The sequence below is a fragment of the Opisthocomus hoazin genome, chromosome 1 (genome assembly GCF_030867145.1).
Source record: "Opisthocomus hoazin isolate bOpiHoa1 chromosome 1, bOpiHoa1.hap1, whole genome shotgun sequence".
Classification (NCBI taxonomy): Eukaryota; Metazoa; Chordata; class Aves; order Opisthocomiformes; family Opisthocomidae; genus Opisthocomus; species Opisthocomus hoazin.
This window is the reverse complement of record NC_134414.1, coordinates 81,021,264-81,043,940: the sequence shown is the minus strand read 5'-3', so window position 1 is coordinate 81,043,940 and position 22,677 is coordinate 81,021,264. Positions and strand designations below refer to the sequence as shown.

The 22,677-nt window shown below is 39.9% G+C and overlaps 1 protein-coding gene across 1 annotated transcript; it reads left to right on the top strand.

Annotated features, from left to right (window-relative positions):
* The first annotated feature begins 6,820 nt into the window (after positions 1-6,820).
* On the top strand, positions 6,821-22,042 carry CRLF2 (cytokine receptor like factor 2). The gene is made up of 8 exons (XM_009931160.1): positions 6,821-6,896; positions 13,701-13,812; positions 14,549-14,721; positions 16,280-16,419; positions 17,155-17,317; positions 19,322-19,436; positions 20,467-20,551; positions 21,770-22,042. The coding sequence occupies exons 1-8, from the start codon at positions 6,821-6,823 to the stop codon at positions 22,040-22,042; spliced, it is 1,137 nt and encodes a 378-aa protein (XP_009929462.1).
* Positions 22,043-22,677: the final 635 nt, after the last annotated feature.

Sequence of the window (22,677 nt, the reverse complement as noted above, 5' to 3'; positions counted from 1 at the left end):
CAAAACACCATTCTCTCAATTTTCTTGTCGTACACATATTGCTCCCTGTCTCTGGCTGACTTTGCATCTCTTTTCTCTTTTCTAACTCTGGCACATCCTTGGGAAATGGGGGATAGTGAGGTAGCAGAACTCCAGTACTTCAGGTGTGCAAAAGTAAAGAGGTGTGACATTTCCTGTGTTTTCACAATTTCATGGAACGATTGAGGTTGGAAGGCATCTCTCAAGGTCCAATCCCCCTGCTCAAGCAAGGTCAAATACAGCCAGTTTCTCAGGACTGTGTATGGTTGGGTTTTGAATATCTCCACAGAGGGAGACTCCGCAAACTCCCCGGGCAATCTGTGCCAGTGCTCAGCTATCCTCACAGTAAAAGGTGCTTTCCTGTGTTCAGTTTGAATTTCATTTTCTTTAATTTCTGCATATTGCTTCTTGTCCTGTCAGTGGGCATCACTGAGAAGAGTCTAGCTCCATTGTCTTTACTCTCTTTAGTTATTTATACACATGGATAAGATCTTCTTGAGCCCTCTCGAGGCTGTCAGCCTCTCTTTGCATGAAAGGTGCTCCTGTGTCTTAATTATCTTTGTGGCCCTTCACTGACAGACTCTATATCTTTCTTGTACTGGGGAGCCCAGCACTGGACCCAGCACTCCACATGTATCTCACCAGGTCTGAGTAGAGAGGAAGACTCATCTCCCTCAAATTGCTGGCAACACTTTGCCTAATGCAGCCCAGGAGGCTGTTGATCTTCTCTGCTGTTACAGTGCACTGCAGGCTCATGTTCATGTTGTTGTACATTGGGACACCATGGTCCTTTTCTGCAGAGCTGCTTTCCAGCTGGTCAACACTCAGTAGGTACTGGAGCCCAGCGTTATATCTCCCCAGCTACAGGACTTTAAATTTCCTCTTGCTAAGTTTCATGAGGTTCCCCTCTGCCCAAATCTCCAGCTTATTGAGGTCCCTCTGAATGGCTGCACAACCATTTGGTGTATCAGACAGTCCTCCCAGGTTTTTATCATCTGCAAATTTTCTGAGAGTGCACTTTGTCCCAGCCTCCAGGTCGTTAATGAAGATGTTAACCTATGTTGGCCATCAAAGAGACGACACCAAACTCAGTGGGGCAGTTGACACACCAGAAGGATGAGATGCTATCCAAAGGGACCTGGACAAGCTTGAGAAGTGGGCCCTTGTGAACCTCATGAGTTTCAACCAGACCAAGAACAAGGTCCTGTACCTGGGTCGGGGCAATCCCCGCTATCACTACAGGCTGGGGGATGGAGCGATCAAGAGCAGCTCTGCCGAGAAGGACTTGGGGGTACTGGTGGATGAAAAGCTGGACACAAGCCAGCAATGTGCGCTTGCAGCCCAGAATGCCAACCATATCCTGGGCTGCATCAAGAGCAGCGTGGCCAGCAGGTCAAGGAAGCGGATTCTGCCCCTGTACTCTGCTTTGGTGAGACCCCACCTGGAGTCCTGCATCCAGCTCTGGAGCCCCCAGCACAGGAAAGACGTGGACCTGTTGGAGTGGATCTAGAGGAGGGCCACAAAAATGATCCAAGGGCTGGAAAACCTCTACTGTGAGGAAAGGCTGAGAGAGTTGGGGTTGTTCAACCTGGAGAAAAGAAGGCTCCGGGGAGACCTTATTGTGGCCTTTCAGTACTTAAAAAGGCCTTATATGAAAGATGGAGCCAAACTTTTTAGCTGGCTTGTTGCAACAGGACAAGGGACAATGATTTTAAACTAAAAGAGGGTAGATTTAGATTGGACATAAGGAAGAAATTTTTTACAATGAGGGTGGTGAAACAGTGCAACGGGTTGCCCAGCAAAGTTGTGGATGCCCCATCCCTGGTAACATTTAAGGTCAGGTTGGATGAGGCTCTGAGCAACCTGATCTAGTGGTAGATGTCCCTGTTCACTGCAGGAGGGGTGGACTAGATGAGCTTTAAAGGTCCCTTCCAACCCAAACTGTTCTATGATTCTATAGTTCTGATTCTGTGTTGTGGTAGGAAAAGTCAAAGGCCTTACTAAAGTCAAAGTAAACAGTATGCTTTCCCCCCATCCATCAGGATAGACGCCTTGCTGTGGAATGCTATCAAGTTGACTGAGCATGATTTCATGTATTTGGGAACAGTTTCCAGGTTTAGTTTCTCAATCACTTTCCCAGGGACTGAGGTGAGGCTGATCAATCCTCCTTCTTTCCCTTTTTGAAGACAGGAGTGATGTTTATTTTCTTCTGTTTCTCAGGAATCTCTCCCATCTACCAGCCCTGTCAACACTCATGGATGCACCCTGTGAGGCCCAATGGATTTATACACATCCAGTTTGTTAAAGTGCTCATCGACCTGGTCCTTCTCTGCCAAGTGTGAGTTTTCTTTGCTCCAAACTTTCCTTCTGGTCTCAGGGGCCTGGGGTTTGTGAAGGCTGCTCTCGCTTCAGTAAAGACTGAAGCAAAGAAAGCATTGAGTACCTCATCATTTTCTGTGTCATTTGTCACCATGTCCCCTGCCTCATTCAGCAGCAGGCCCATGTTCTCCTTAGTCTTCCGTTTACTGTTTATGTACTTGTAGATCCTTCCTTGTGGCCCTTCACATCCCTTAACAGACTGAAGTCCAGGTTGGCCTTGACATTTCTAACCCTGTCCCTGACACATCAAAAAACAGCTTTATACTGCTAGGTCATCTGCTCCTGCTTTCATGTCTTGTACACTTCCTTTTCATGTTTAATTTCAGGTAGGAGTTTCTTGCTCATCTATGCACACCTCCTGCCATCTTTGCTTGTTTTTTTCCTTTCATTACTTTCCCGTCATTCATAAAGAAAGCTGGGACAGGCCAAGCCATGGTGATATGAGGAAATTCCAACAAGTGACACTTTTTGAAGTGATTGATCAAGGGCATGAGTTTTAGGAATGCTAGGGACCCTCGAAAGTTAATGATCTAAGCTTTGTCCATGGGTAAAAGATGGACCCAAAAACTACAGTAGGAGTCTTTACACACACACTTTGCAGCATATTACAAAACGAAATCAGATTATCCTGTCAGAACAACAGGCTGCACTGACTCAAGTTGACTAAGCTGATTTGTCATGGAGCGATGGGACTCAATATTTTCTATAAATGGTTCATTCTTCCCTTTATCCCACCCACTCAAAACACACTGAAAACACCTCCTGTTAAAGCTAAGAATTACAAGAAATCATAGCTACACAAAAGAGATACTCTACTATTTTGTTGGGCTTTTTGTTGAGCCTGTTACTGAGGCCATGAGTAAGTAAATAACATTAAATGGAAGTTGCTCACAGGCTATTGTTTGTTTAGGTTCTAGATGAAGGAAGAAATAAACGGAGACAATTTTCTTTGCTGAGCCATGCAGTGATCAAAGACCCATTTTACACTGCTGACAAAATAATAGGAAGGGGAATAAAAAGAGAGGAGGGAAGCTGATGAAAGTCAGTAAGGGTGCTGAAGGTTGGCAGCTGGCAAGTGAAGCCACCTCTGAGAGCTGTTGTCATGGGTGGAGGAGCTGGCAGAGGGCCAAGGGCTGTTTATGCTTTTTGATCTAAAGTAGAAAACGTAGTCATAAGGGTTTCTTTTGATTTACTTTCTTCACTTGCATCATCCTCTTTCTCTATGTATCCTGTTAACAGTTGTCCCTACTTGCAGCCAAAATCACAAGCCCTGGCTTCTAATTTTTAACTCCTCCTCCCTCTTTGCTTTCCCTGTTCCCGAGTGAAGTTGCAATATTAGGATGATCATGTTTTCTCAGGCCAAACATGCCAATGCCTGTGAACCCTGAAGAAGGGTTACACTGTGCCAATTCTCTATCCTTGTCCTCATGGAAGCGATGACCCAGAGTGTGTGGGCAAGTTAATAAATTACACTCCTGCAGGCAGTCAGAAAAAGACCTGGAGCAGAACAGATCCTGTGGCTCACAGGCATCTTTTCAGTTCATAGACTGGGATCCTACATATTTGAAAAAATCAAACTAGGTAATAAAATCTGGCTTCCAGAAAGCAGAACCTGAGGCAGGTAGTTGGGTCAATGTCTGCCTGCACGGAGGGGAGGCAGCAGGTGCCCTTGCCCGATGTCCCTCAAGTGACAAATCTGCCGTATCTTTCAGCAGCAGAAAAAAACAGCTCAACAGTGCATCAGATTTATGCAAACAGTTTGTTTGACCCAGTCGTTGTTGGTTTTTATTCCCGAGGACCTCAGCCCTAGGTTTGGTTTCAAACGCAGTAAAGGGAATAATTTTGACTTCAAGAGGCTCTCAGTATCTTAGTAGGAAGTAGAGGCTGGTGGGAGGCACAATTACTTGAGGTACCAAACACCTGGTAGGAGGGAAAGGTCAGTGAATACGCACTGTTTTCACTTGATAATTAGACCTTGGTTTAGATCTAGTGTTTCAAAATCAGAATAACTCTAAGCCAGAAGGTATTTTCGATACCTTTTGTTTACATGGTTTCTCCCCATACCCCTTTCCCCCAAAGAATTAATTGTCTTAGGAGGTCTGTGGTGCAGAGTGTTCTACCTGTATAAAAAGCAGACAGGGACATAGTTGTCTCCATCACACTCCACTGAAGACAAGACACATGTTTTAGAAGTAAAGCATGTTTTTAACTCAAATAGGCACATGTTGGAGTTGCACTGTCCTGGGGAACTGGAGAATTTTGGCTCTCTGCTTTCATTTGTTTGTCACACTGGCTTCTGCAATGAGGTCTGTGGAAACCGTGAGCGATTTCAGCTTGCTATTAATTATCACCTATGACCTAGCTTAGTATTTCAGTTCTGTGTTGCATGTTATTTTAGTTTCAGGAATTAATGTCTCCCTGCAAGAACTTGATCAAAGCAGGGTCTAGACGGTTAACAGAGTACTCTGTGTGTGTCAGGCAGTCTTGTGGAGGTTTCCAAGAGTCACTGGGATTTGAATAGGTCTTCCTGGGACATGCAATGGATAAGACGGTGAAAGTAGCCAACCCAAGAAAAGTGACTAACCAGACCAAAACTGGTGCTACACTACGTGGCTGGAGACTTTGATGATATGACAAAGCTGATCAGGGTCTCAATTGACAAACAGTACTGTTGGGTTAAAAAGAATAGTGAACATGTTAGGGAAGGCTCTGAGAGGAAAATTTTCAGAACAGAAATCATGGCAGAACCTCGGGGTGTATTTCCAGCGACAATCCAGCTCGCTACCTAGTACCTCATGCAGCAGACAAACTTCCATTCTTTACTTGAGAAACTTCAGGCAACAAGCAGTCTAGGGGATGGGGTCTTGAGAAGGCCATATGGTTTGTGAGCCCAGGCCACTTTGCGTGCAGCATGACTGAATTATTCATCTGCCCAAGCATGCCCCTGCATGAGAAGAAGGCTCCTGTACATTTTCTGATGCAAGCAGAGAAAAAGCTTGAGACCAGCAGATAGCAATTGAGGTTTACCGTTTATATTTTTACCTGTTGATTTCATGGAGTAGCTTATTTTGTCTGATGCTTAATGAGGGGAGAGACTGTATATGAAGTAATTTGGTGCACTTGCCTGTTTCACATGTCCTTAGAAAAGTAAACCTTTTCCAGGATGTGAAGGGAGCAGGCAGCAAGCTGAGGGAAGCTTTGTCACTCCAGACTGTCTTCCTGAGCTCTTGCTGGAGAAGGGCAGCAGGTTGGGGCCACACTGACTTTGCAGCTCAGATTAGGACCATGCTTGTGAAGAGAATCTCGCAATCATTTTCATATTTTTGTTCACATAGTGGAGCACTGGGTTTCTCTAGGGTGAGCCTAACCCAGAAGATGTGCTCCAGGAGGGTATCTAGCAGACTGACTGCTAACAGGTATTCCGCCCATGCGACTGGACTGGTGCCAGTCGAGGGAAGACTCCTCACTGTCCCCGTGCACACTGTGCGGGTCTTGGGTCTTCAGCGCCAACTGCTTCACCCCATTGCTTCACTGCTCCTGCTTGCTGCACTACTGTGTGGAGGTAGCTGAAGCTCAGTTTACTGCAGATCTACAGATAATAGGTCTCTAGTCATGATAATTTTGTTTATTAAAAATTTTTAAGTTCTGCTATTTCTAAACTATGTTTAATCGTCTCAGGCAAAACACTATTCTACTTCCCACTTTTGACGTATAATATTAGGTATATTGAGATATAAGGTATAGTGTACATATATGTAATGTTAGGTGTATGGATATATTTGGAAGCTATAGCAGCATAGATGTGTCCAGGTAACACAGGAGGAAATTCATCCTAGTGTTACCACTTGTGTAACAGCCTCCCTATCCCTGGCAGCTCCACTCCCTCTGACACAAAAGGGCCCGCAATTTCTGCCTCTGATTTGGGGACAGAAGTGGCTCAAGCCAGCTGAGGTGCACCAGGCATGTGGAGTGGCAGTGTAAACATCTGCTACAGGAATAGCTCCTGATTTGTAAGAGGGGAGGCAGAATGTTTGTACCTCTTTTACCCTCAGGTCACTGGGCACTTTGAGATCAGTGTCTTCATCCATGATATGATGTGATCACAGCTATGCACAGCTACCCGGTCCTTGTTTGGATCAGGGCTATGGTCACCTCTGATACAGCTGTGAAAATATAAAGTGCTGACAAGAGAGATACTCATATTCTGAGAAATTAATTTTATGTTTTTTAACATAGTATGAAGAAGGTGTGCATTCTGAAGTCCTGTACATGTGATTTGGTAATAGCTAGAGATATGTCACTTTTTTATTTCCTGTAGTCATTTCCTCCAGTTCTCTCCAGCATCTGGTATAAAGTCATCAAATAGTAAAGTCCAGAGATTACCATTACTCATCTCTTCACAGCTTGTTGTGTTATTCCCAGCATGAGACTCATCTTTCAAGCATGTTCTACGATCTTCACACTGGGCAACCTAGTGGCATCTCAGCCACAATCTTCTGGTAAGTTCAAATCCACTGATATTTATTTAAGAAATTAATATATTAATTATTATAATCACTATTAGTAGTAGTTAACATTTCTGTGTGTACTTTACTTCATGTGTTACAATATTCAGTCCTTTTTTTTTGTAAAAAGAATCAACCAAACAGAAATTGATATCCAGTAGACATGAAAATGGATTTAAAAAAAACCCACAATAAATATGGATATAATAACAGATCTCTGTGAAAGTTTTCTAATTAAAAATCAAGATAGAAATTGTTAAGCTTTTGCCTACTGTTAAAAAGAGAAATACTGAATTCTTTAAGCAGGACTACTTACTAAAGCATAGGTTCTAACAGATTAGACTGCATCCAAAAAAGACTAAACTTCACATTGAACAAAGATGGATAAAACAGATTCCAGGTAAGACTTCAGCACTTAGTACTCTGAAAGAATGAACACAGTGTGAAAATATCCAGCAATATCTTGTGCCTGAGAAAGTGTCAAGGTAAAAATACTAAAGAGTAAAATTAACAAAGACATTAAAGATTGGTCATGTTGCTACCTAGACAGAAGAACATCTCTATTTCCTGTTTGTCAGCAGTGCCATTATTTATAGTTTGTTAAAGATAAATGTATTCTTACACAAATCAAACATAAAGCCCAACCCATTCACCACTAATCTAATCTTCACTGTTGCTAATTTATCACAAGTTCTTTGTTGTTAATGTTATAAGGAGAAAGAGATACTTTAAAGTTATGCCCTCATCTTATAAACCAATGGATCAGCTCTCTGCTCTGTTACCTGTACGGTAAGTACCATTTTCAGGCAATGCAGCATCATCTGGTTCTTCAGTGCTAATTGCTCCTGTGAGTCACTGGTTGTCCTGTGAGGGGACATGACTCCTCTCTGTCTTGAGATGGCAACCACCTATAGCCATGCCATAGTGATGGGATGACTTTGTAGAAGTTGAAAATTACAGTTGTGGTGTTTATTTGATGCTCAGTGTAGTGATGCCTAGCAATGGTTGGTGATCTTCAGAAAAAAAACCCGAGTTTGATGGATTACAATATTTATGTTGTAATAATTATGCCTGGCCTAAAAATGTCTATCAAAACTCTCTGTCCCATTCCTCTTCTTTAAAAGAGCTTTTCTATTCAGTCCCTTTCCTGTGCATTCAATTCAGCAGTCTTGTGCTCAAGGGGTTGCACTTTCGCCTACACTTGTTCCTATTAATGAAATGAAACTGTTCTCATAGTTGAGTTGTATCAAGGGTAACTCAAGATTGTAGACTCAGATCTGGGTCTTGTTCTCCAGTACTTTCTATACTGTGTGCTGCGATATGTGGAAGTTCAACATGCGGTTACTTATCAGGTTTCATCAGTGTAAGGAAATCAAAAGCGGTTTCTCTTCTTTGTTATGTTTCAATGAGCTCTCAACTGTTCCAGTACATGCATGTTCCATTCTGTTATCTAAGCAGATTGACATTCTGTCTCTCCTTTTTCTCTTTTATGATCTGTTCCATGACATTCAGCCTTTTTACAATGTTCCCCTTCAATGGCATTTTTTTCTCAGTAACAAACTTTTCAAAGTGGCTTACACGTGGAATGTACTTGCTCATATTATTGCTCATGGTTGTGTCTGCACAATTTATTGCTTAAGGAAATTTATTTTTTTTCCCTCTGTAAAAGTACTTTCTCCATACACCACAGTGGCATTTTCCACGCTTCTCTGCCCTGAGAAGAGCTAGATGTCCACTGGTGCCTGTGATGTTAAAGTTTTGTGTGGAGCCCTACCACCCCCCCTCTGGTTTTGCTGAAGAAGTAAACTTTGATAATTCTTTCTGAAGCTTATGCTCCAGGGCACCAGCATGTGTCTGACAGCATCACAACACACTGCATACCTACATAGACCTGCAGGTCATCGTCAAACAGAGAGTTGCTTCTACCCCTCTTTAGCCGAGGGACTGCCTCTTCATATTTTTGACCTTTCCATCACGAATAGGAGAATGCTTTACATAATTACATAATTTACATAATTACAACTACTGTGGAAGAGCTGGCACATCAGCTGAGAACGATCCATGGTGTTACAGGTGGTTCCTTCTGGTCTCTTCCTCTCTATCTCTTTCCATTAACAAAAGATATGAATGATTCTACGATTCTGCTTCCAGGTGTATAGGTGCTTCAAAAAAAACCAAAAAAAAACTAAACACCTTTTCAGTTAAAGGCAAAGGAAAGATCATCAGAAGGGAGTACCATATATGAGATCATCTGTACATATCCTCAGAGTATTTGATGTCAGTTTAATCTAAACTTTAAAAATCTCACTTAGGCTATGCATCTTTTCATGTTGAAATGTGAATTATGCAACATGTACATGCTATAATTTGAAAAGATGCACACAAATGTTTACTGAACATTTACACCAAACACAACACATACCACATTCAAAAAGGCTACAAACCTCATACAACTAGAAAGCACAGTAGAAAATTGCCCTGACTAGAACTCTAGAAACACAGTCTTTAATAATAGAAGACTGGTAAAACCTTTTCTGTCCTACACAGTTAGTTAATTATGTTGAGACTGATTTCTTACAAAGTCATTCAAAACTAGAGCACAGGAAAGAATATGTATATATCACCAGACAGTTTGTTACAATTTCTGTTCCATTTCTATTGAATGGTTCTATTTATTGTTAAAGTATTTAATAACGTATTGCGTTCCATTTTAGTGCACGAATAACTGCAGTTGCTGGAGTCTATATTTAAATGTTCAAATCACAGAGTTTCTGTTCATAATATACAGAGCTTTTGCAGAAAAAGATTCTGATCCTAGAAAGATTTACATGTGCTGTTAAGCTGATGTGCTCTGAGTAATCCTGCTGAATTCAAGTGGACTACTTAGAGCGTGCAAAGTCCATCAACAAATCACTGCAGGACTGGAGCCAAACTGATATTCTTCTCTGTCATCCAAAAAACCGCACATTGCTGAACCCAAGAGTTACTGTACATCTCTGAATTGCAGCCTCTAATAAGTAATATAGAGCTATCACAATATATCAGAAAAATAGAAATTAAAGTGCGTTGTCCAAGGTTCATAATGAACTGGTGGCTTTTGTTGCTTTTCACAGGCCAGTAAGATCAGACCCTCAGGTTTTACTTAGTGCCCACTCCTTAGTGTGTGGAAATCCTGTGTGGTCCCTCTGATTTCCTTCTAATCCACCTCTAGAGTCAACCATGCCTAGAATAACCCATTACCATTTGAAGAGATCAAACACCCCATTAAAGGACCTTGATGGGATTCAGGTGTTTTATGCTGGTGTCCTTTCTGCATTGTAATTGAGGAAAAATATGGCACCTTGAAACAGAATTTCAAGAGTTGGCCTGTACGAAGAGGGAAGGATGGGTTACCACTTTACAAAAATCATTACTTTTATTTCTCTGCTGGCAGTGTCATGGTTGTGGGATATATAGTCACAGGTTCCAGGAGCTTATCGAGCACACATCACCTGTTTGAGAGGCAAATTCGTTCTAAATATTGGCACCATGGTTTTTTCTCAGGTGTATACAAAATTAAACGAGCAAATTATGTTTGTTCTCACAATTAATAAATCTGTGTTATCAATGTTAATTTCCTCATGAATATAAATTTAAAAAAATGTTATCTATACTGCCTAGTAAGAGAAAATTAATTTATAAAGACTAAGCAGTAAAATATTATTTTACTGCTCTGAACTTGGAGACATAAACCTCATAGTGTTGCAGTATTTTCCTCTTGGAGATATATAGGACAAGCTTTTCCTCTCCTTCTTCTCTGCTTTTAATGGTGTTGCCTGTTTAGGTTATAAACTCCCTTTTTCCTCTTCCTCACTTTTTTTCTGTACCTGTACAGCCCTTGTGACCAAATTGACTGAACACCTCAGAGTGATTAGAGCCCTTTTTCATGGCAAATTCTAAAAGATCCCCCTAAACTTTTACTGATCATTTGACATCTGCAAGCACTTACTTTTCACCCATAAAGTTACCTCTTTGCTTCACAATTCCCTTCAGACTTCAGATAGTAGCAGCTCTACAATACCGAGCAACCTGAGACCAGTCTCACCTATAAACCCAACCTGCACCATTATCTTAACACTAGAAATCTATGCAAGCAGATCTTGCACATCCTGAGCCAACAGCTGCAACCTCACAGCCGGAGAGCAATGGGATAAATGCTGGGTGTTGAGCCCTCCTTCCAAATAATGGAAAAATCACTGCTGTGTTATTCAGTGGGGTTGCCTGGGTGTCCCAAGTCCAAGTGAGGGTTTTGAGCTGACACCCTTTGTCTGGTAAGGGTCCTGGCACAGCCTGTATTAGTTGGCTATGCCCAAGATAGGAGTCTCAGATACCTGCTTTTTCATATGTCCTGCTGGCAAGACTGCATGCCTCTCTGCTTAGCCCGTAGCCTATTTGAAATCTTTTTGTCAAGAGCAGGAAGACATGTGTGCACAGCTCTCTGCAGAGATGTTAAGCCACCTTCTGAGATTAAACTGAAGAACTTTGTTCTTGTTTAATTTAAAAATTGATTAAAAAACATGCCCTACAAACAGCATTTTGCCATCTGTCATTGTGCCAAACTATTTTGTACAGAGAAACAGCATTGTAAATTAATTTTGAAATTAATTATCCTTGAAAATACATGATTAAGAAAGCAAACACTCTTCTTGTCTTGATTTTCATAATAGAAGCATGGATATTAGCAGTTCTTTCTCCAAAATATCTACAGTCAGACTAATTATCAAAAAGTAGAAAGTACATATTTTGTTGCTTCTAAAGAGAATTTAAAGGATTCCTTCTATAATCATAAAAATTATCTCAGGACACTACATTATTCTCTGTTCACTAACATTTATATTCTTTTTTATGATGTTAATTTTATTTAAAGATGGAGAACACGTAATTGCACACTCATATATGAATTAAATATACATTTAACTATCTTTGTAGAAACGTAAGTCCAAGTACTCATAAGGATTTCAGTTATACTAAGCGTAACACTAGATACTTCACTGCACAACCATGCTAGAATTTAGTCCGTAAAAATTCAGATGTGTTGGCGCAATTGCAGACCAAAAATCCACTGTTATGCACTTTGCTGTCTTAATTCTTAGTGGCTTTAGTTAAAGACAAGATCATCTCTTAGACTTGCTGAGGGGACTTACAATGGGCCTGAGGATTTAGGAGAAAAGGGCTAGGTAGTCTCTTGAAACAGAGGTAGAACTGTCTGGATAAATTCCACTTTATGATAGGTTTTGAGGTTTTTAAGTTCTGTCTTTGCTTTAACATGTAATAGTATTGACTTCTCTGTTCTTCAGAAAAACACATGAGATTTTCAGTTTGAGAAAACTATACAGAACAAGCCTGCAGGAATTAGTTAGGAGATGGAGGAGTTAGTTTCAAGTCCTTCTTTTGAGTAAGAACAAAATTTTTTTTACCAGATCTCCATGAATCACACAGCAGGGACCTGCATCCTCATCTGCTCAGTGTCTCTTGGATTTCTGTCATAACTCTCTCTTGAATGATTTTGACAAAACAACATGTTACAGCACAATTGCATCTATACAAAATTGTTTGACTAATTATAGAAGTCATGAAACGCCTGGAAGTAGAGATACAGCCATGAAAATAGGCAAAACAGTTACTTGAACCCACGTGCCTTTCTCACATTCTTAGTGTTGATTAGTGAGCAAATGATAGTAACCATGAGGATAGTTAGGCCTGATTCCATGAACATTGAGGATCATTGTATTTGATAAGAAGCTCATAAGAAATGTTTTAAAATTTTCCACTTTAAACCCCTTCAAAGCCCAGAGTGGCCTAAAATGTAGACTGCAATCAGTTAAAATCCCCTGTTCTTCTGTTAGGCAGGAATATTCCACCAAAAGTTTCTAGTGGTAGATGCTTCATATCTGGAGACAGCAGTCTGCAAATTTTACCCTCAAGCACTCTCTTGCTGATATTCAAGACACATTTTCTTCCTCTCTTTTCATTCAAGTAAATATAATTTCACATCTTACAAGATGCAAAATAGAAAATTCTTTCTTCTTCCTTGATGTAGAATAAATTTATTATCCTTCTGCCTTCTTAATTTCTCCATTTTTCACTGTCAGATTTATATTATATGTCTGATTGTGGAATCCTGATGGACACAGAATGAAAATACCTGTGTCACTAGCAAGAGCTATAACAAGGAGAAGGTCAGAAAAGGAAATAAGGTCTGTGTGCAGTCAGAGGACATCGAACCATCTTGCTTGTCTGTAAAGTGGAATTGGCCAGAACCACATAGAACAAATATGAAGTACACCTACTTGTGCTGATCTGCTCTGGGTGCCTGTGGGTTTTGCTCTGTAGTGTTAGTCCCTTGTTTCTTACAGCAAACATTTGAGAGTTTACACACAGTCTCCATGGGGCATTAGTTCCCAAATAGTTTTGCTTAGTAGGAAAACCTTGGCAGGTATTACAGGGGAAAGCTTGCCTCAAGGTACTGGCCCTATTCATTGCATACACGTGAACCAGTCTACACCTTTCGGCTCAGGGACCATGGGGTACTCTCTAGTGTTGCTGTGCATGCTTTCACTTTGCTATTTTGAAAATCTAATTTCAGCATCTCTAGGTTACTTTATTTCCTTGCATTTTAGATATTCTTCTGTCTTCTGATTTTATGACCATCTGAGTCTACTGCACACATACCTTTGAAACATTGATTGTCTACCAATTTCAAGGGATACTTTTCATACTCACTGCTGAAATTATATTCTCTGTCAATGTCCTGAGCAGATTGGAAAGATGCCATCAACACCACAATAATCAATTTCAATAATGAAAAGATGCAGATCACATGGCCATCAAGAGAACTATTTGCTGGTGAGAATGTGTCATTTTCTTATACGTGAGTATTGACAATGCCTATTCTTCTCTTCTTAAAGGATTTACTTTGGAAGACTGAAATATCTAAGTCCATTTAAGTCTTCTGTGAATTGTACCTGAAAATGCTTTTAACATTTGTTAACCACCCAGCATGAAACCTGTTTATATTCACAGCCTGCTACAGAAGTGTACAATAAGCCTGCTGAATATTCAGTCACAACAGACATTATATGAAAGATTTGTCCCTCTCCTGTCATTGTGCTAAATGCTAATGCTGATTACATTTTTGAAAATGGTTTTTCCACATATGTGTGCATGTTTTCCTTATTAACTGATGTCATTAATGACTAACAGAAATTTAATATTTTGGTTAAAGACAGTCATAGTGCTTGATCTTCCCTTTTCTTTCTGGGTGATATATGTAAAAGAACTTTCAGCAGTACAATCTTGGAAACAGGTGCATGAAAACATCTGAGCAAGTCATTCTCTTATTAGAAAACAACAACAGCATGAAGGAAACCTGATAATTTCAAACTGCATCAAAACCCACAGCTGGAAAGTCAGTTAGGTTTGGGTAATTAATTCCCTCACACCGCTATGAAATATGCCACTTCAAGAAGTTCCACACACATACTTCCTTTGGTAGTAGCATCTGAAAAAGAAAAAAAAAAAAGAAAGAAAAAAACCAGTAACAAAACAGAATTAACTTGTGTTAGCTGGTGAGATTGTTCCATTAAGAAATATTATTTTGTTTATAGATTTGATGAAGGCAAGCACAAAGTTTGGAAGCCTTGTCCCACCTATTTATTGGATCAAGATTATAATTCTGGATGTCTTTTTAAGACAGAAGGACCCACCCTTGCCATCTCTATCAGGAACAGCAATGGAAGTGAAGAGCTTTTTTCAAAAAAACTAAAATCTGATTTTTATAGTAAGTATAAAACTACTTTGCCAGTCCTAGTGTCTTCACTGATTCATTAGTTGTCCTTATTTTCAGAAGAAATCAGTTATATTGGTATACAAAATGTGTGCCAAAACCAAATTATAGTCATTTTGTGTTGATTTTCGTCCCTTGCTGTCACCAGTAGTTACACAGGCCTGTGTGCAGTTGTAGCTAAGTGAGATTACATGGGACAGTCAGATTTGTCCCAAAACACAGTTCCATAATCAGAATCCAAATACTATATAATACCTGGGTGTGCTTAAAATAGTGCGGGCTGGTTCAGTATTCATTTCAGGAAAATGCATAAAAGTTGATAGGTTCTTGTCTTAGTGCTGGTTGTTTTCTCCTGTTTTCAACCTTACATTCATTTGCCATCTTCCATGGGATGCGAGGCAGCAAACTACTTCTTACCAAAGAGGCTGTCATAAAACCATCATCAGATGTCAATAGAAATTAGTTGAGTGGCTCTGATACAGTCTGACAGAGTAAAGGAGACATCTTCTTATTAGTAGAGGAGTAGAGGAACTACATTCCTATTTTTATTAAATCCTTCCTGCCCTAAAATACATATTTCACATGTAGTGTGAAATCAGTTTAACAAAATCTTCTGGAATTGCACATAATTACAGCATTTAAAATGGAGGATTTTTTTTTCTGATAAAAATCACGCAGAACATATACAATGCAGAATTATCTGAAAATATATATATATTCCAAATACATCATTAACATTTACTAATAATGTTTTAGCAAAAGGGATTAAATAAAAACCTGTCTAGGCATCTAACTTTGAGAATACTTTTATATCTCATAATTTGACCACTATCTGGTAAATTACGGAAAGCTGCAGTCTGATCCTTGCATTTTTGCTATTAAACACCCACTGGCAGTAAAATGAATTTCAAAAGGACTAAGTAGCAAAGCACAAATATCAAATCAGACTTAAGTCTTCAAATTAGGAAGGCAGAATTTTCATAATATAAAAAGGTAACCAGAAGTACTGAGAAAGCAGGTAACACTTTTCTCATCCCTTTATTTCCCACTACTGAAGACTAACCAGCCACACAGATCAAACCATTGCATGCGCTTCAGACCATCTGAAAACACTGAGGGGTAGATTCTGTTGTGCATAGGTCGGCACCCAGTGCTGTTTGCAGATGCCCCACTTTGTCCTACATAGCCTCCAGCATCTGCGCAAGTGTGTCTTGCAGGTTTTATGGAACTGAATTTGTCCCCCCAATGAAGAAATCAGGGAGTCTGAGGAGACTAAAGTCCTTCCTAAAGTCCTTGCAGTAGGTTCCTGACATGAGATAGTATCTACCTTTGAATGCGACACCTGGAATGGTGAGCAATTTCATGGTGTCGAACTTAATTTTGATGTTTAATAGGGAAGTCAGCCACAAAAATATGTCCTCCAAGAAGAAAATCCATCTTCTTCACTTACTACTCAGGAAAACATTGAGACAAGGAAGGAATAACAATAATTTTAACAGCAAAGTACTTCTTTTCAAGAGGCTATAGCATCATTTGTTTCTCTCCTTCTTAGTAAAGCCAAATCGACCAGAAAATGTGACCTTCTTCTGGAAAGAGGACACCGTCACTGTAAGCTGTAATAAAACAAAGACACCTGTGAGATGCTTGAAACTTGAGCTTCAGTACAAAAGCAAGTTTGACAAAGACTGGCAAGTGAGTCAGATATGACATTTTTAATCAACACTGGAAGGAGCTGGAAGTAGCATCTCCACAGAATGTAACAGAGTTTTTTTCAAATTGTTCTCCCATTCTATATTTTCAAACATAACTGGTAGCAGAAAACTGTTAGATTTTTAGGATCCTGGATCCCTGCCATATCAGAAAACATTTATGTTTTGAGTATTATCTGGTTGCCACCCAAAAAGCTGAGGGCAATCTAAGGGAAAGGTCTTACATTCAGAATACAGGAGTTATGGAAGACAAAAGCAGAAAGCAGAGTAGAGTTCAAAGAAGAGAGAAAAAGGAAGGAAAAAAAAAATGAAATATAATGAAAGAAAAGAGATGACAGGTTTTTTATTTATTCTGAAGTTAGCTGTCAAGTATATCAAAATATTATTTCATTTACTTAAATCTTTCCAGTCTCAATATAACTTCTAAATATTTTGTGGATCGAAGTGTCTTTCCATATTGTAAACATGTAACTGTGACATAGTGCACTATGTAATGATGGTTATGACCTTCAACTCGATATCAGACAATGAGGAACCTCTACGAATAATGAAGAGTCAGTCAAGAAAAAGAATTCCTCAAAACTCAGAGAAGTTAAAATGCAGTTCTGAGGTTTTGGGTTGAGCTATCCCTTGTCCTAGTTGTGACCATGACTGAGTGTAGCATTCTGAAGTACTGTCTTGAAAATCAGAATTAACGATTATATGCCTTCCTTCTCAGTCCAGAATGTCTAAGTGTTGCACTGTTGGAGAGCAAGGCTTTGATCCAAGAAAATGCTATTCTTTCCGGGTCAGACTGAAGAGGCTAGTACCCCACTGCAACGTAGTTAATTACAGCAGTGACTGGGAAGCAGAAACATTTTGGATGAATGGCACCTTATTAGGTAACAGCTGTGCTACATCATATATTGTCCAAGTACAAATGGGGAAGGGGTGACTGCAAAGGAGGCTTGGAATATGCAGCAAATTAATGTTGCACTGTTGTGCTCCATCTGCTGTTATCAAAGAAAGTTCATGTGCATGCTTAACTCCTGTCTGCTTTGTTCCTGATGTCCCATAACACTATCAATTTATGCCATAATCAGCAAAGTTAAGAGTATCATTTTTATTTGTGTTACAATAGTGTCTAGGGTCCACCAATAACAGTGATGTGATGCATGGGCAGGTGAGGGAGGTGGTGCGCGTGTGTCCACGTATGATGTACAGAAATCAGATCTCAATCCTAAGAAAATCCTTGATGCACCATTTTTGAAGGCAATTCGTTTTTAAAGTATATCCAGTTGAACTACAGGACAAGAGGTCGTAGCAGTCTGATGCTCATATGTGCTGGATTGACCAAAACAGGGAGGATGGGGGAAAAGACACGAAATGGAAGCAGTCGCTATCAGCACTGCTTTCCCACCAGACACATTTAACTGAGTATGATTGACCATCTTTGATGGAAACAATATTTCTACTGGTTATCAAAACCAAGAAAGAGATTTGCTGTGGTAAAGAAAAGGCTGTGTACACCATCCCAGCACATTTGTATCGTATCAGCTAAGCACAAAATGCTACCCACTAGGCTTTATCAGAACTATGAGACATCCAGATGCCCAATGTATCCAGATCTGAGTTCTCTAAAATGCAGTGGGTTATTAGCTCACCTGAAGAAAACCTGTATACACAAAGCTGGGATGAAATCCTAGAGCATCATGTAGCCTGTGCACTAACTAGTAGTAGCCACAGTGCTGACCTCCAGAGAAGCCTCCTCCACCATGCAAACTGTGAGCCTGCAAGCATGTCCTCAGGTATGGCTGGAAAACGCCCTCAAGAAAACACAGAGGACAATGTCTCCCTGTGCACCTCTGAGAGGTGAGCGCAGAACAGCCCTACCTGGACCGTTTGACCAGAGGCTGCCAGTAGGTATGTGCAAGGAAGGAAAGCACAGAGGAGACAGGCTAATGGTTCAGTTGCTCTGGGTGCACCTGGATCTGAAGTGACATTTGCGCAGCCCCTTCACTGGGGCAAGCGCTTCACTTCAGGACTTTAATGAGTTATTATTGACTCCAAATATAACATCAGAGGAAGCCATGAGCAAAACTGTGCTCAAGAAATTCTATAGACTCTGAATACCTTACTTGAGGATTACAACTTTTCTTGGGGCTTTCTGGCAAGCTGAATAAAGCAGACAGGTGGAACAGGCTGGACAACTGCTCCTGTATGAATAATCAGTTTAGTTTTTATAGTATTTATGTGGCAAGCAGAAAGTCAGTAGTACGAGGTAGAGTTTTGAGGTGGCATTACAAAAGCTGGAAGAAAAAACAGGGTGAAAGCCAAAAAAATTGAACAAATTCATTAGTTTTATGTACCTGTGTTTTAGATGATATCCTGCCACTAGTTACTTTCTAGGTATCAGCACTTGTGGTTGGCTGGCTTTTTGTTTGCTGGGATGGGGGGCAGGTTGGTTGTTCGTTTGTTTTATCCTGGGAAATAAGACTTTTAGGCTACATGTGAAATCACGCTTGCATCTTTGGGGATTGTAAGCAAGTGTATGCAATATAGATCTTAGCACAAAGTTGCTGTATCCCTGTCAATGTAACGTGATGAAGATGAGAAGAAATACTTGATTCATTCATAATGCCTCTACTCTGTCTGTAAGCCTACTCCTTTGTCCTGTACCGTGCCACTGTAGACAAATAAAAGCACAACTTTCTTTTGCTGCAAGGTTTGGGGAAGGATGGCTTTTCTGTTCAGTTTCAATTGTGCAGTTGAACTTGTCTTATTTGTTCTTAAAATATTTTCTGTTGTGGTTTTTTAAAAGAAAATTCAATGTTCTGGCATGATTAGGAATATTTACTCTTAAAGAAAAAAATAATTTTTTCACAATTTTTTGTGATTTATCCTAGGTTCATGTGATGATGATGTAAAATCTCAGTCAAACACAGTAATTATTTTAAGTTGCTTGCTGGCAGTACTTCTAACAATGCTTATCTTCTCAATTCTTCTGTGTAAATGGCACAGGTAAATATAATTTTATTGGTTACTACCAGAAAACCATGTCATGTACATTGAGCTATAATTTAGAATCAAGTCTCCTAGCACTCAAAATTCTTATCTGATAAATGAAGTCTTTATGAAGACGTAGAAGTCATTAGCTTAAATACTATTTGAGATATAATGCAACCTGGCTATACAAACACCAAGGCCTTTAATTTTCAAAACCAGTGCCATTCTGGTAAAAGACAATGTTTCAGGATAAAATTCTGTCTCTTCCACTTAATTTCTTCTCCTTTTTAGACATCTAGTTTAATCCTGAGGAACTAATTATTTTAGTTATTCCTTCTGAACTGATGTCCTTCTGTGCAACTTTCATCAGACTCAATGCCTATTTGCAGTAGGCTGAAGTAAGCTTGAGTGTACCAACTCTAATGAGACTATATCAATATTTGGATTTGCAGTTGAATGAGTCTGTTCATGTTTAGAATCTACAATTTAAAAAAAAAACCAAGCACCAAACAACAAATAAAAGCTGCAAAGGCCCCAAATTTTTACTTTTTCCATGGAAAAAAGAAAGCCAAAAATTGAGCATTTTCAGAGCTGAAAGTATACGGGACTCTGATAACCTTTTTAGATCATAAGTTGGGGTTTTTCTCCTACACTTTTATATTCAAACTTCTATTTGTGTCCCCTAAGTCATCCAATACAGCTGGTTGCTGCACCATCTTCTGTGTCTGGGGGAGAGTGGCCAGGGAATGTGCAGCTCTGACTACTGCATGGAGCAGAACAGCACTTGCTGACTAGCTGGAAGTTTGTATGGAGTTTAGATTTTACCAAGATGGGGCTGGTTGAAAATGCAGTGGAAAAATCACTCTTAACCTGATGAAGTCATTGTACTGTTGCAACTGCTCTTTAGAACACATTTAAAAGAAATCAAGCCTAGAGTAGTCATATAAAATATACTTGTGGCTACAGAACTATGCTGAAGTAGGCTTTTGTATGAATGACTAAATATAACAAAACATTGATTTGTATTTTTCTTTCCTCTTCACAGTCTTCAGAACTCAGTCATGCCTGCTATACCAGATCCAAAATATGTATTTGCTGATCTCTTCCATGATCATAACGGAAACTTCCAGGTAAACATTTGCTTTCTAGCAAGGCTGTAAACTCTACAAGGTGAGAATAATTTGAAAGTAGCTACTGATACTTGCTCTGCACAGACATTACCACAAGCATTCTCTGACCTAAGAGAAAAGCCCTTCCCCTTGTGCAACATCACCAAGAGGATCCACAGAGCAAATACCAGAGCTCATACAATCAGTGTGGTGCTGCTTTGGCACTGTGAAAAGACTCTTGCTGTAGAAAGAGACGGAGAAATTGCTGGAGAAGAATTTAAGGGTATCTAGAGGCACAATATCCAGTCAGTTTCCACTGAGGTGTTTGCATCCATTCCCACACATAATAGCTCAGGGATCTTGCTTCAGCCTGATCTTGCCCTTTATATTTTTGAAGTGGTGCGAGGCTTCGTGCTGAGCTGGTGATTGCACTCATGCCTTTGGAGACATCAGTCACAGCAGGAAGCATCCTCTCTTGGCCACAGAGGTGTATGGTCACTAAACCTTCAGACACAAACTGGCTGTCAAATTAATAGACCACAGGTTTTGCTTTTGTTTTCGTACTGCTTCTTGTTTTCCTACTGTTTCTTGAGTTTGTGACTTCACATATGTGATGTATTTTTCCATATTCGTTGTGCTGTCTTTACCTTAAATATTACTAAGTTTCCTCTGAATGGAGACAGGTCAAATATTTACATTTCCAAACCCAATGACAATCTCAAAGAGCAGTAATAAAGTTTGAGTGGCGAAACGAAAACTTTCTATGTATGACAGCTTTAACCTGAAACTGAGGAAGGAAAATAAAAATGCAAATTAATACTGAAGCTTTAATACAGAATGCTATGTTGCCCAAAGCTCCATGTAAACTCTGTCTAAATTTAGATTAAGTCACGGCTTGGGTCAAAGAATGCATGAGTCTATCAAGGAGGGAAGACCAGGCATTTTACACATCCAAGGTTTTCTAAAAGCCATGATTAAATATGAAGTTATATTTAATGCGTCTCAATAGTAAGTATGACTTTGTACGCATTTGTGGAATCCTGTCTGCTTTTCTGCCATTCTAGCTTTCTTCCATCCTGCCATGTCATATTCTGCTTCTCTATATTGCTTCCTTTTCAACTCCATTGTGGTTTATCCTGGAAAGATACCATTACTAAAGGAAAATCAGCGTCTGTACAGCCAGGTTTCTTCTGATTGATATCTCAGTCTCTGTCAATGTCAACATTTTCATTTTCTTAGGAATGGATAGACAAAACTGATCACGCAGTGGTGCAAACCAAAATAGAATTTGAAGAGCCAGAGTGTATCATTGAGACAGAAAGCCAGCAAGAAGATGAGAAGAATAGTGACAAACAGGGGACTGAGGAAAAAATCTTCAGCTTTTCAGGAGCAGCTGAAAATAAGGACCCCAAAGCCGCTCAGATTGCCTGCCTGATGCCAACATCCAACACTATAGCTTCATTTGCTGGCTTCCAGGTATTAATGAATGATGACATGTATGTGATGTTATAAAATCTGCATAATGAAGAAGTTAGGAAATTACATAAAAGATCCTGATGAGTTTACCAGAGTGGCTGAATAGTAAAGGTTGTCATGAGTAGATTCATATCAAGAAAGACACTAGGCTGTGTTATCTGGTTTCAGATCTGTACTTTCCCAGCACTTATGATCACTTGGGCAGGCTCACTGTTTGAATCAGCTCCTGATAATTTATAGAGTTAGGATTTGTCATTCTAATTGGGGTTTGTCTCTACGACTAAACTGAGCACCTTTTTCCTGCTCTGGACAGGAGAGAAAAAGAGCTCCTCCATAATACATGTTCACAGAACTGAGACTCAGTCCTTGAATTTAAAGACTAGGTAGAACATTGCAAAGTACACTGTTATTCTTCCCAAATGAAGGAAGAAAATAAAGGGACTTTTCTGTTAATGGCCTTCATCTCATGAAGACCACACCATATACTGCCCATATTCACGGTGATAGGATACTGCTTTGCAAGACCATCTTAGATTAGTAGCACTTACAGCATAAGCTGCTCCTCCCATTGTGAAACTTTGTGCTGCATGGCACACATCAAAGGTTTTATAAAGGGAAAGAATAAGACGCACACCTAAGAACAGAAGAGTGAGGATGTACTGTATTAAACC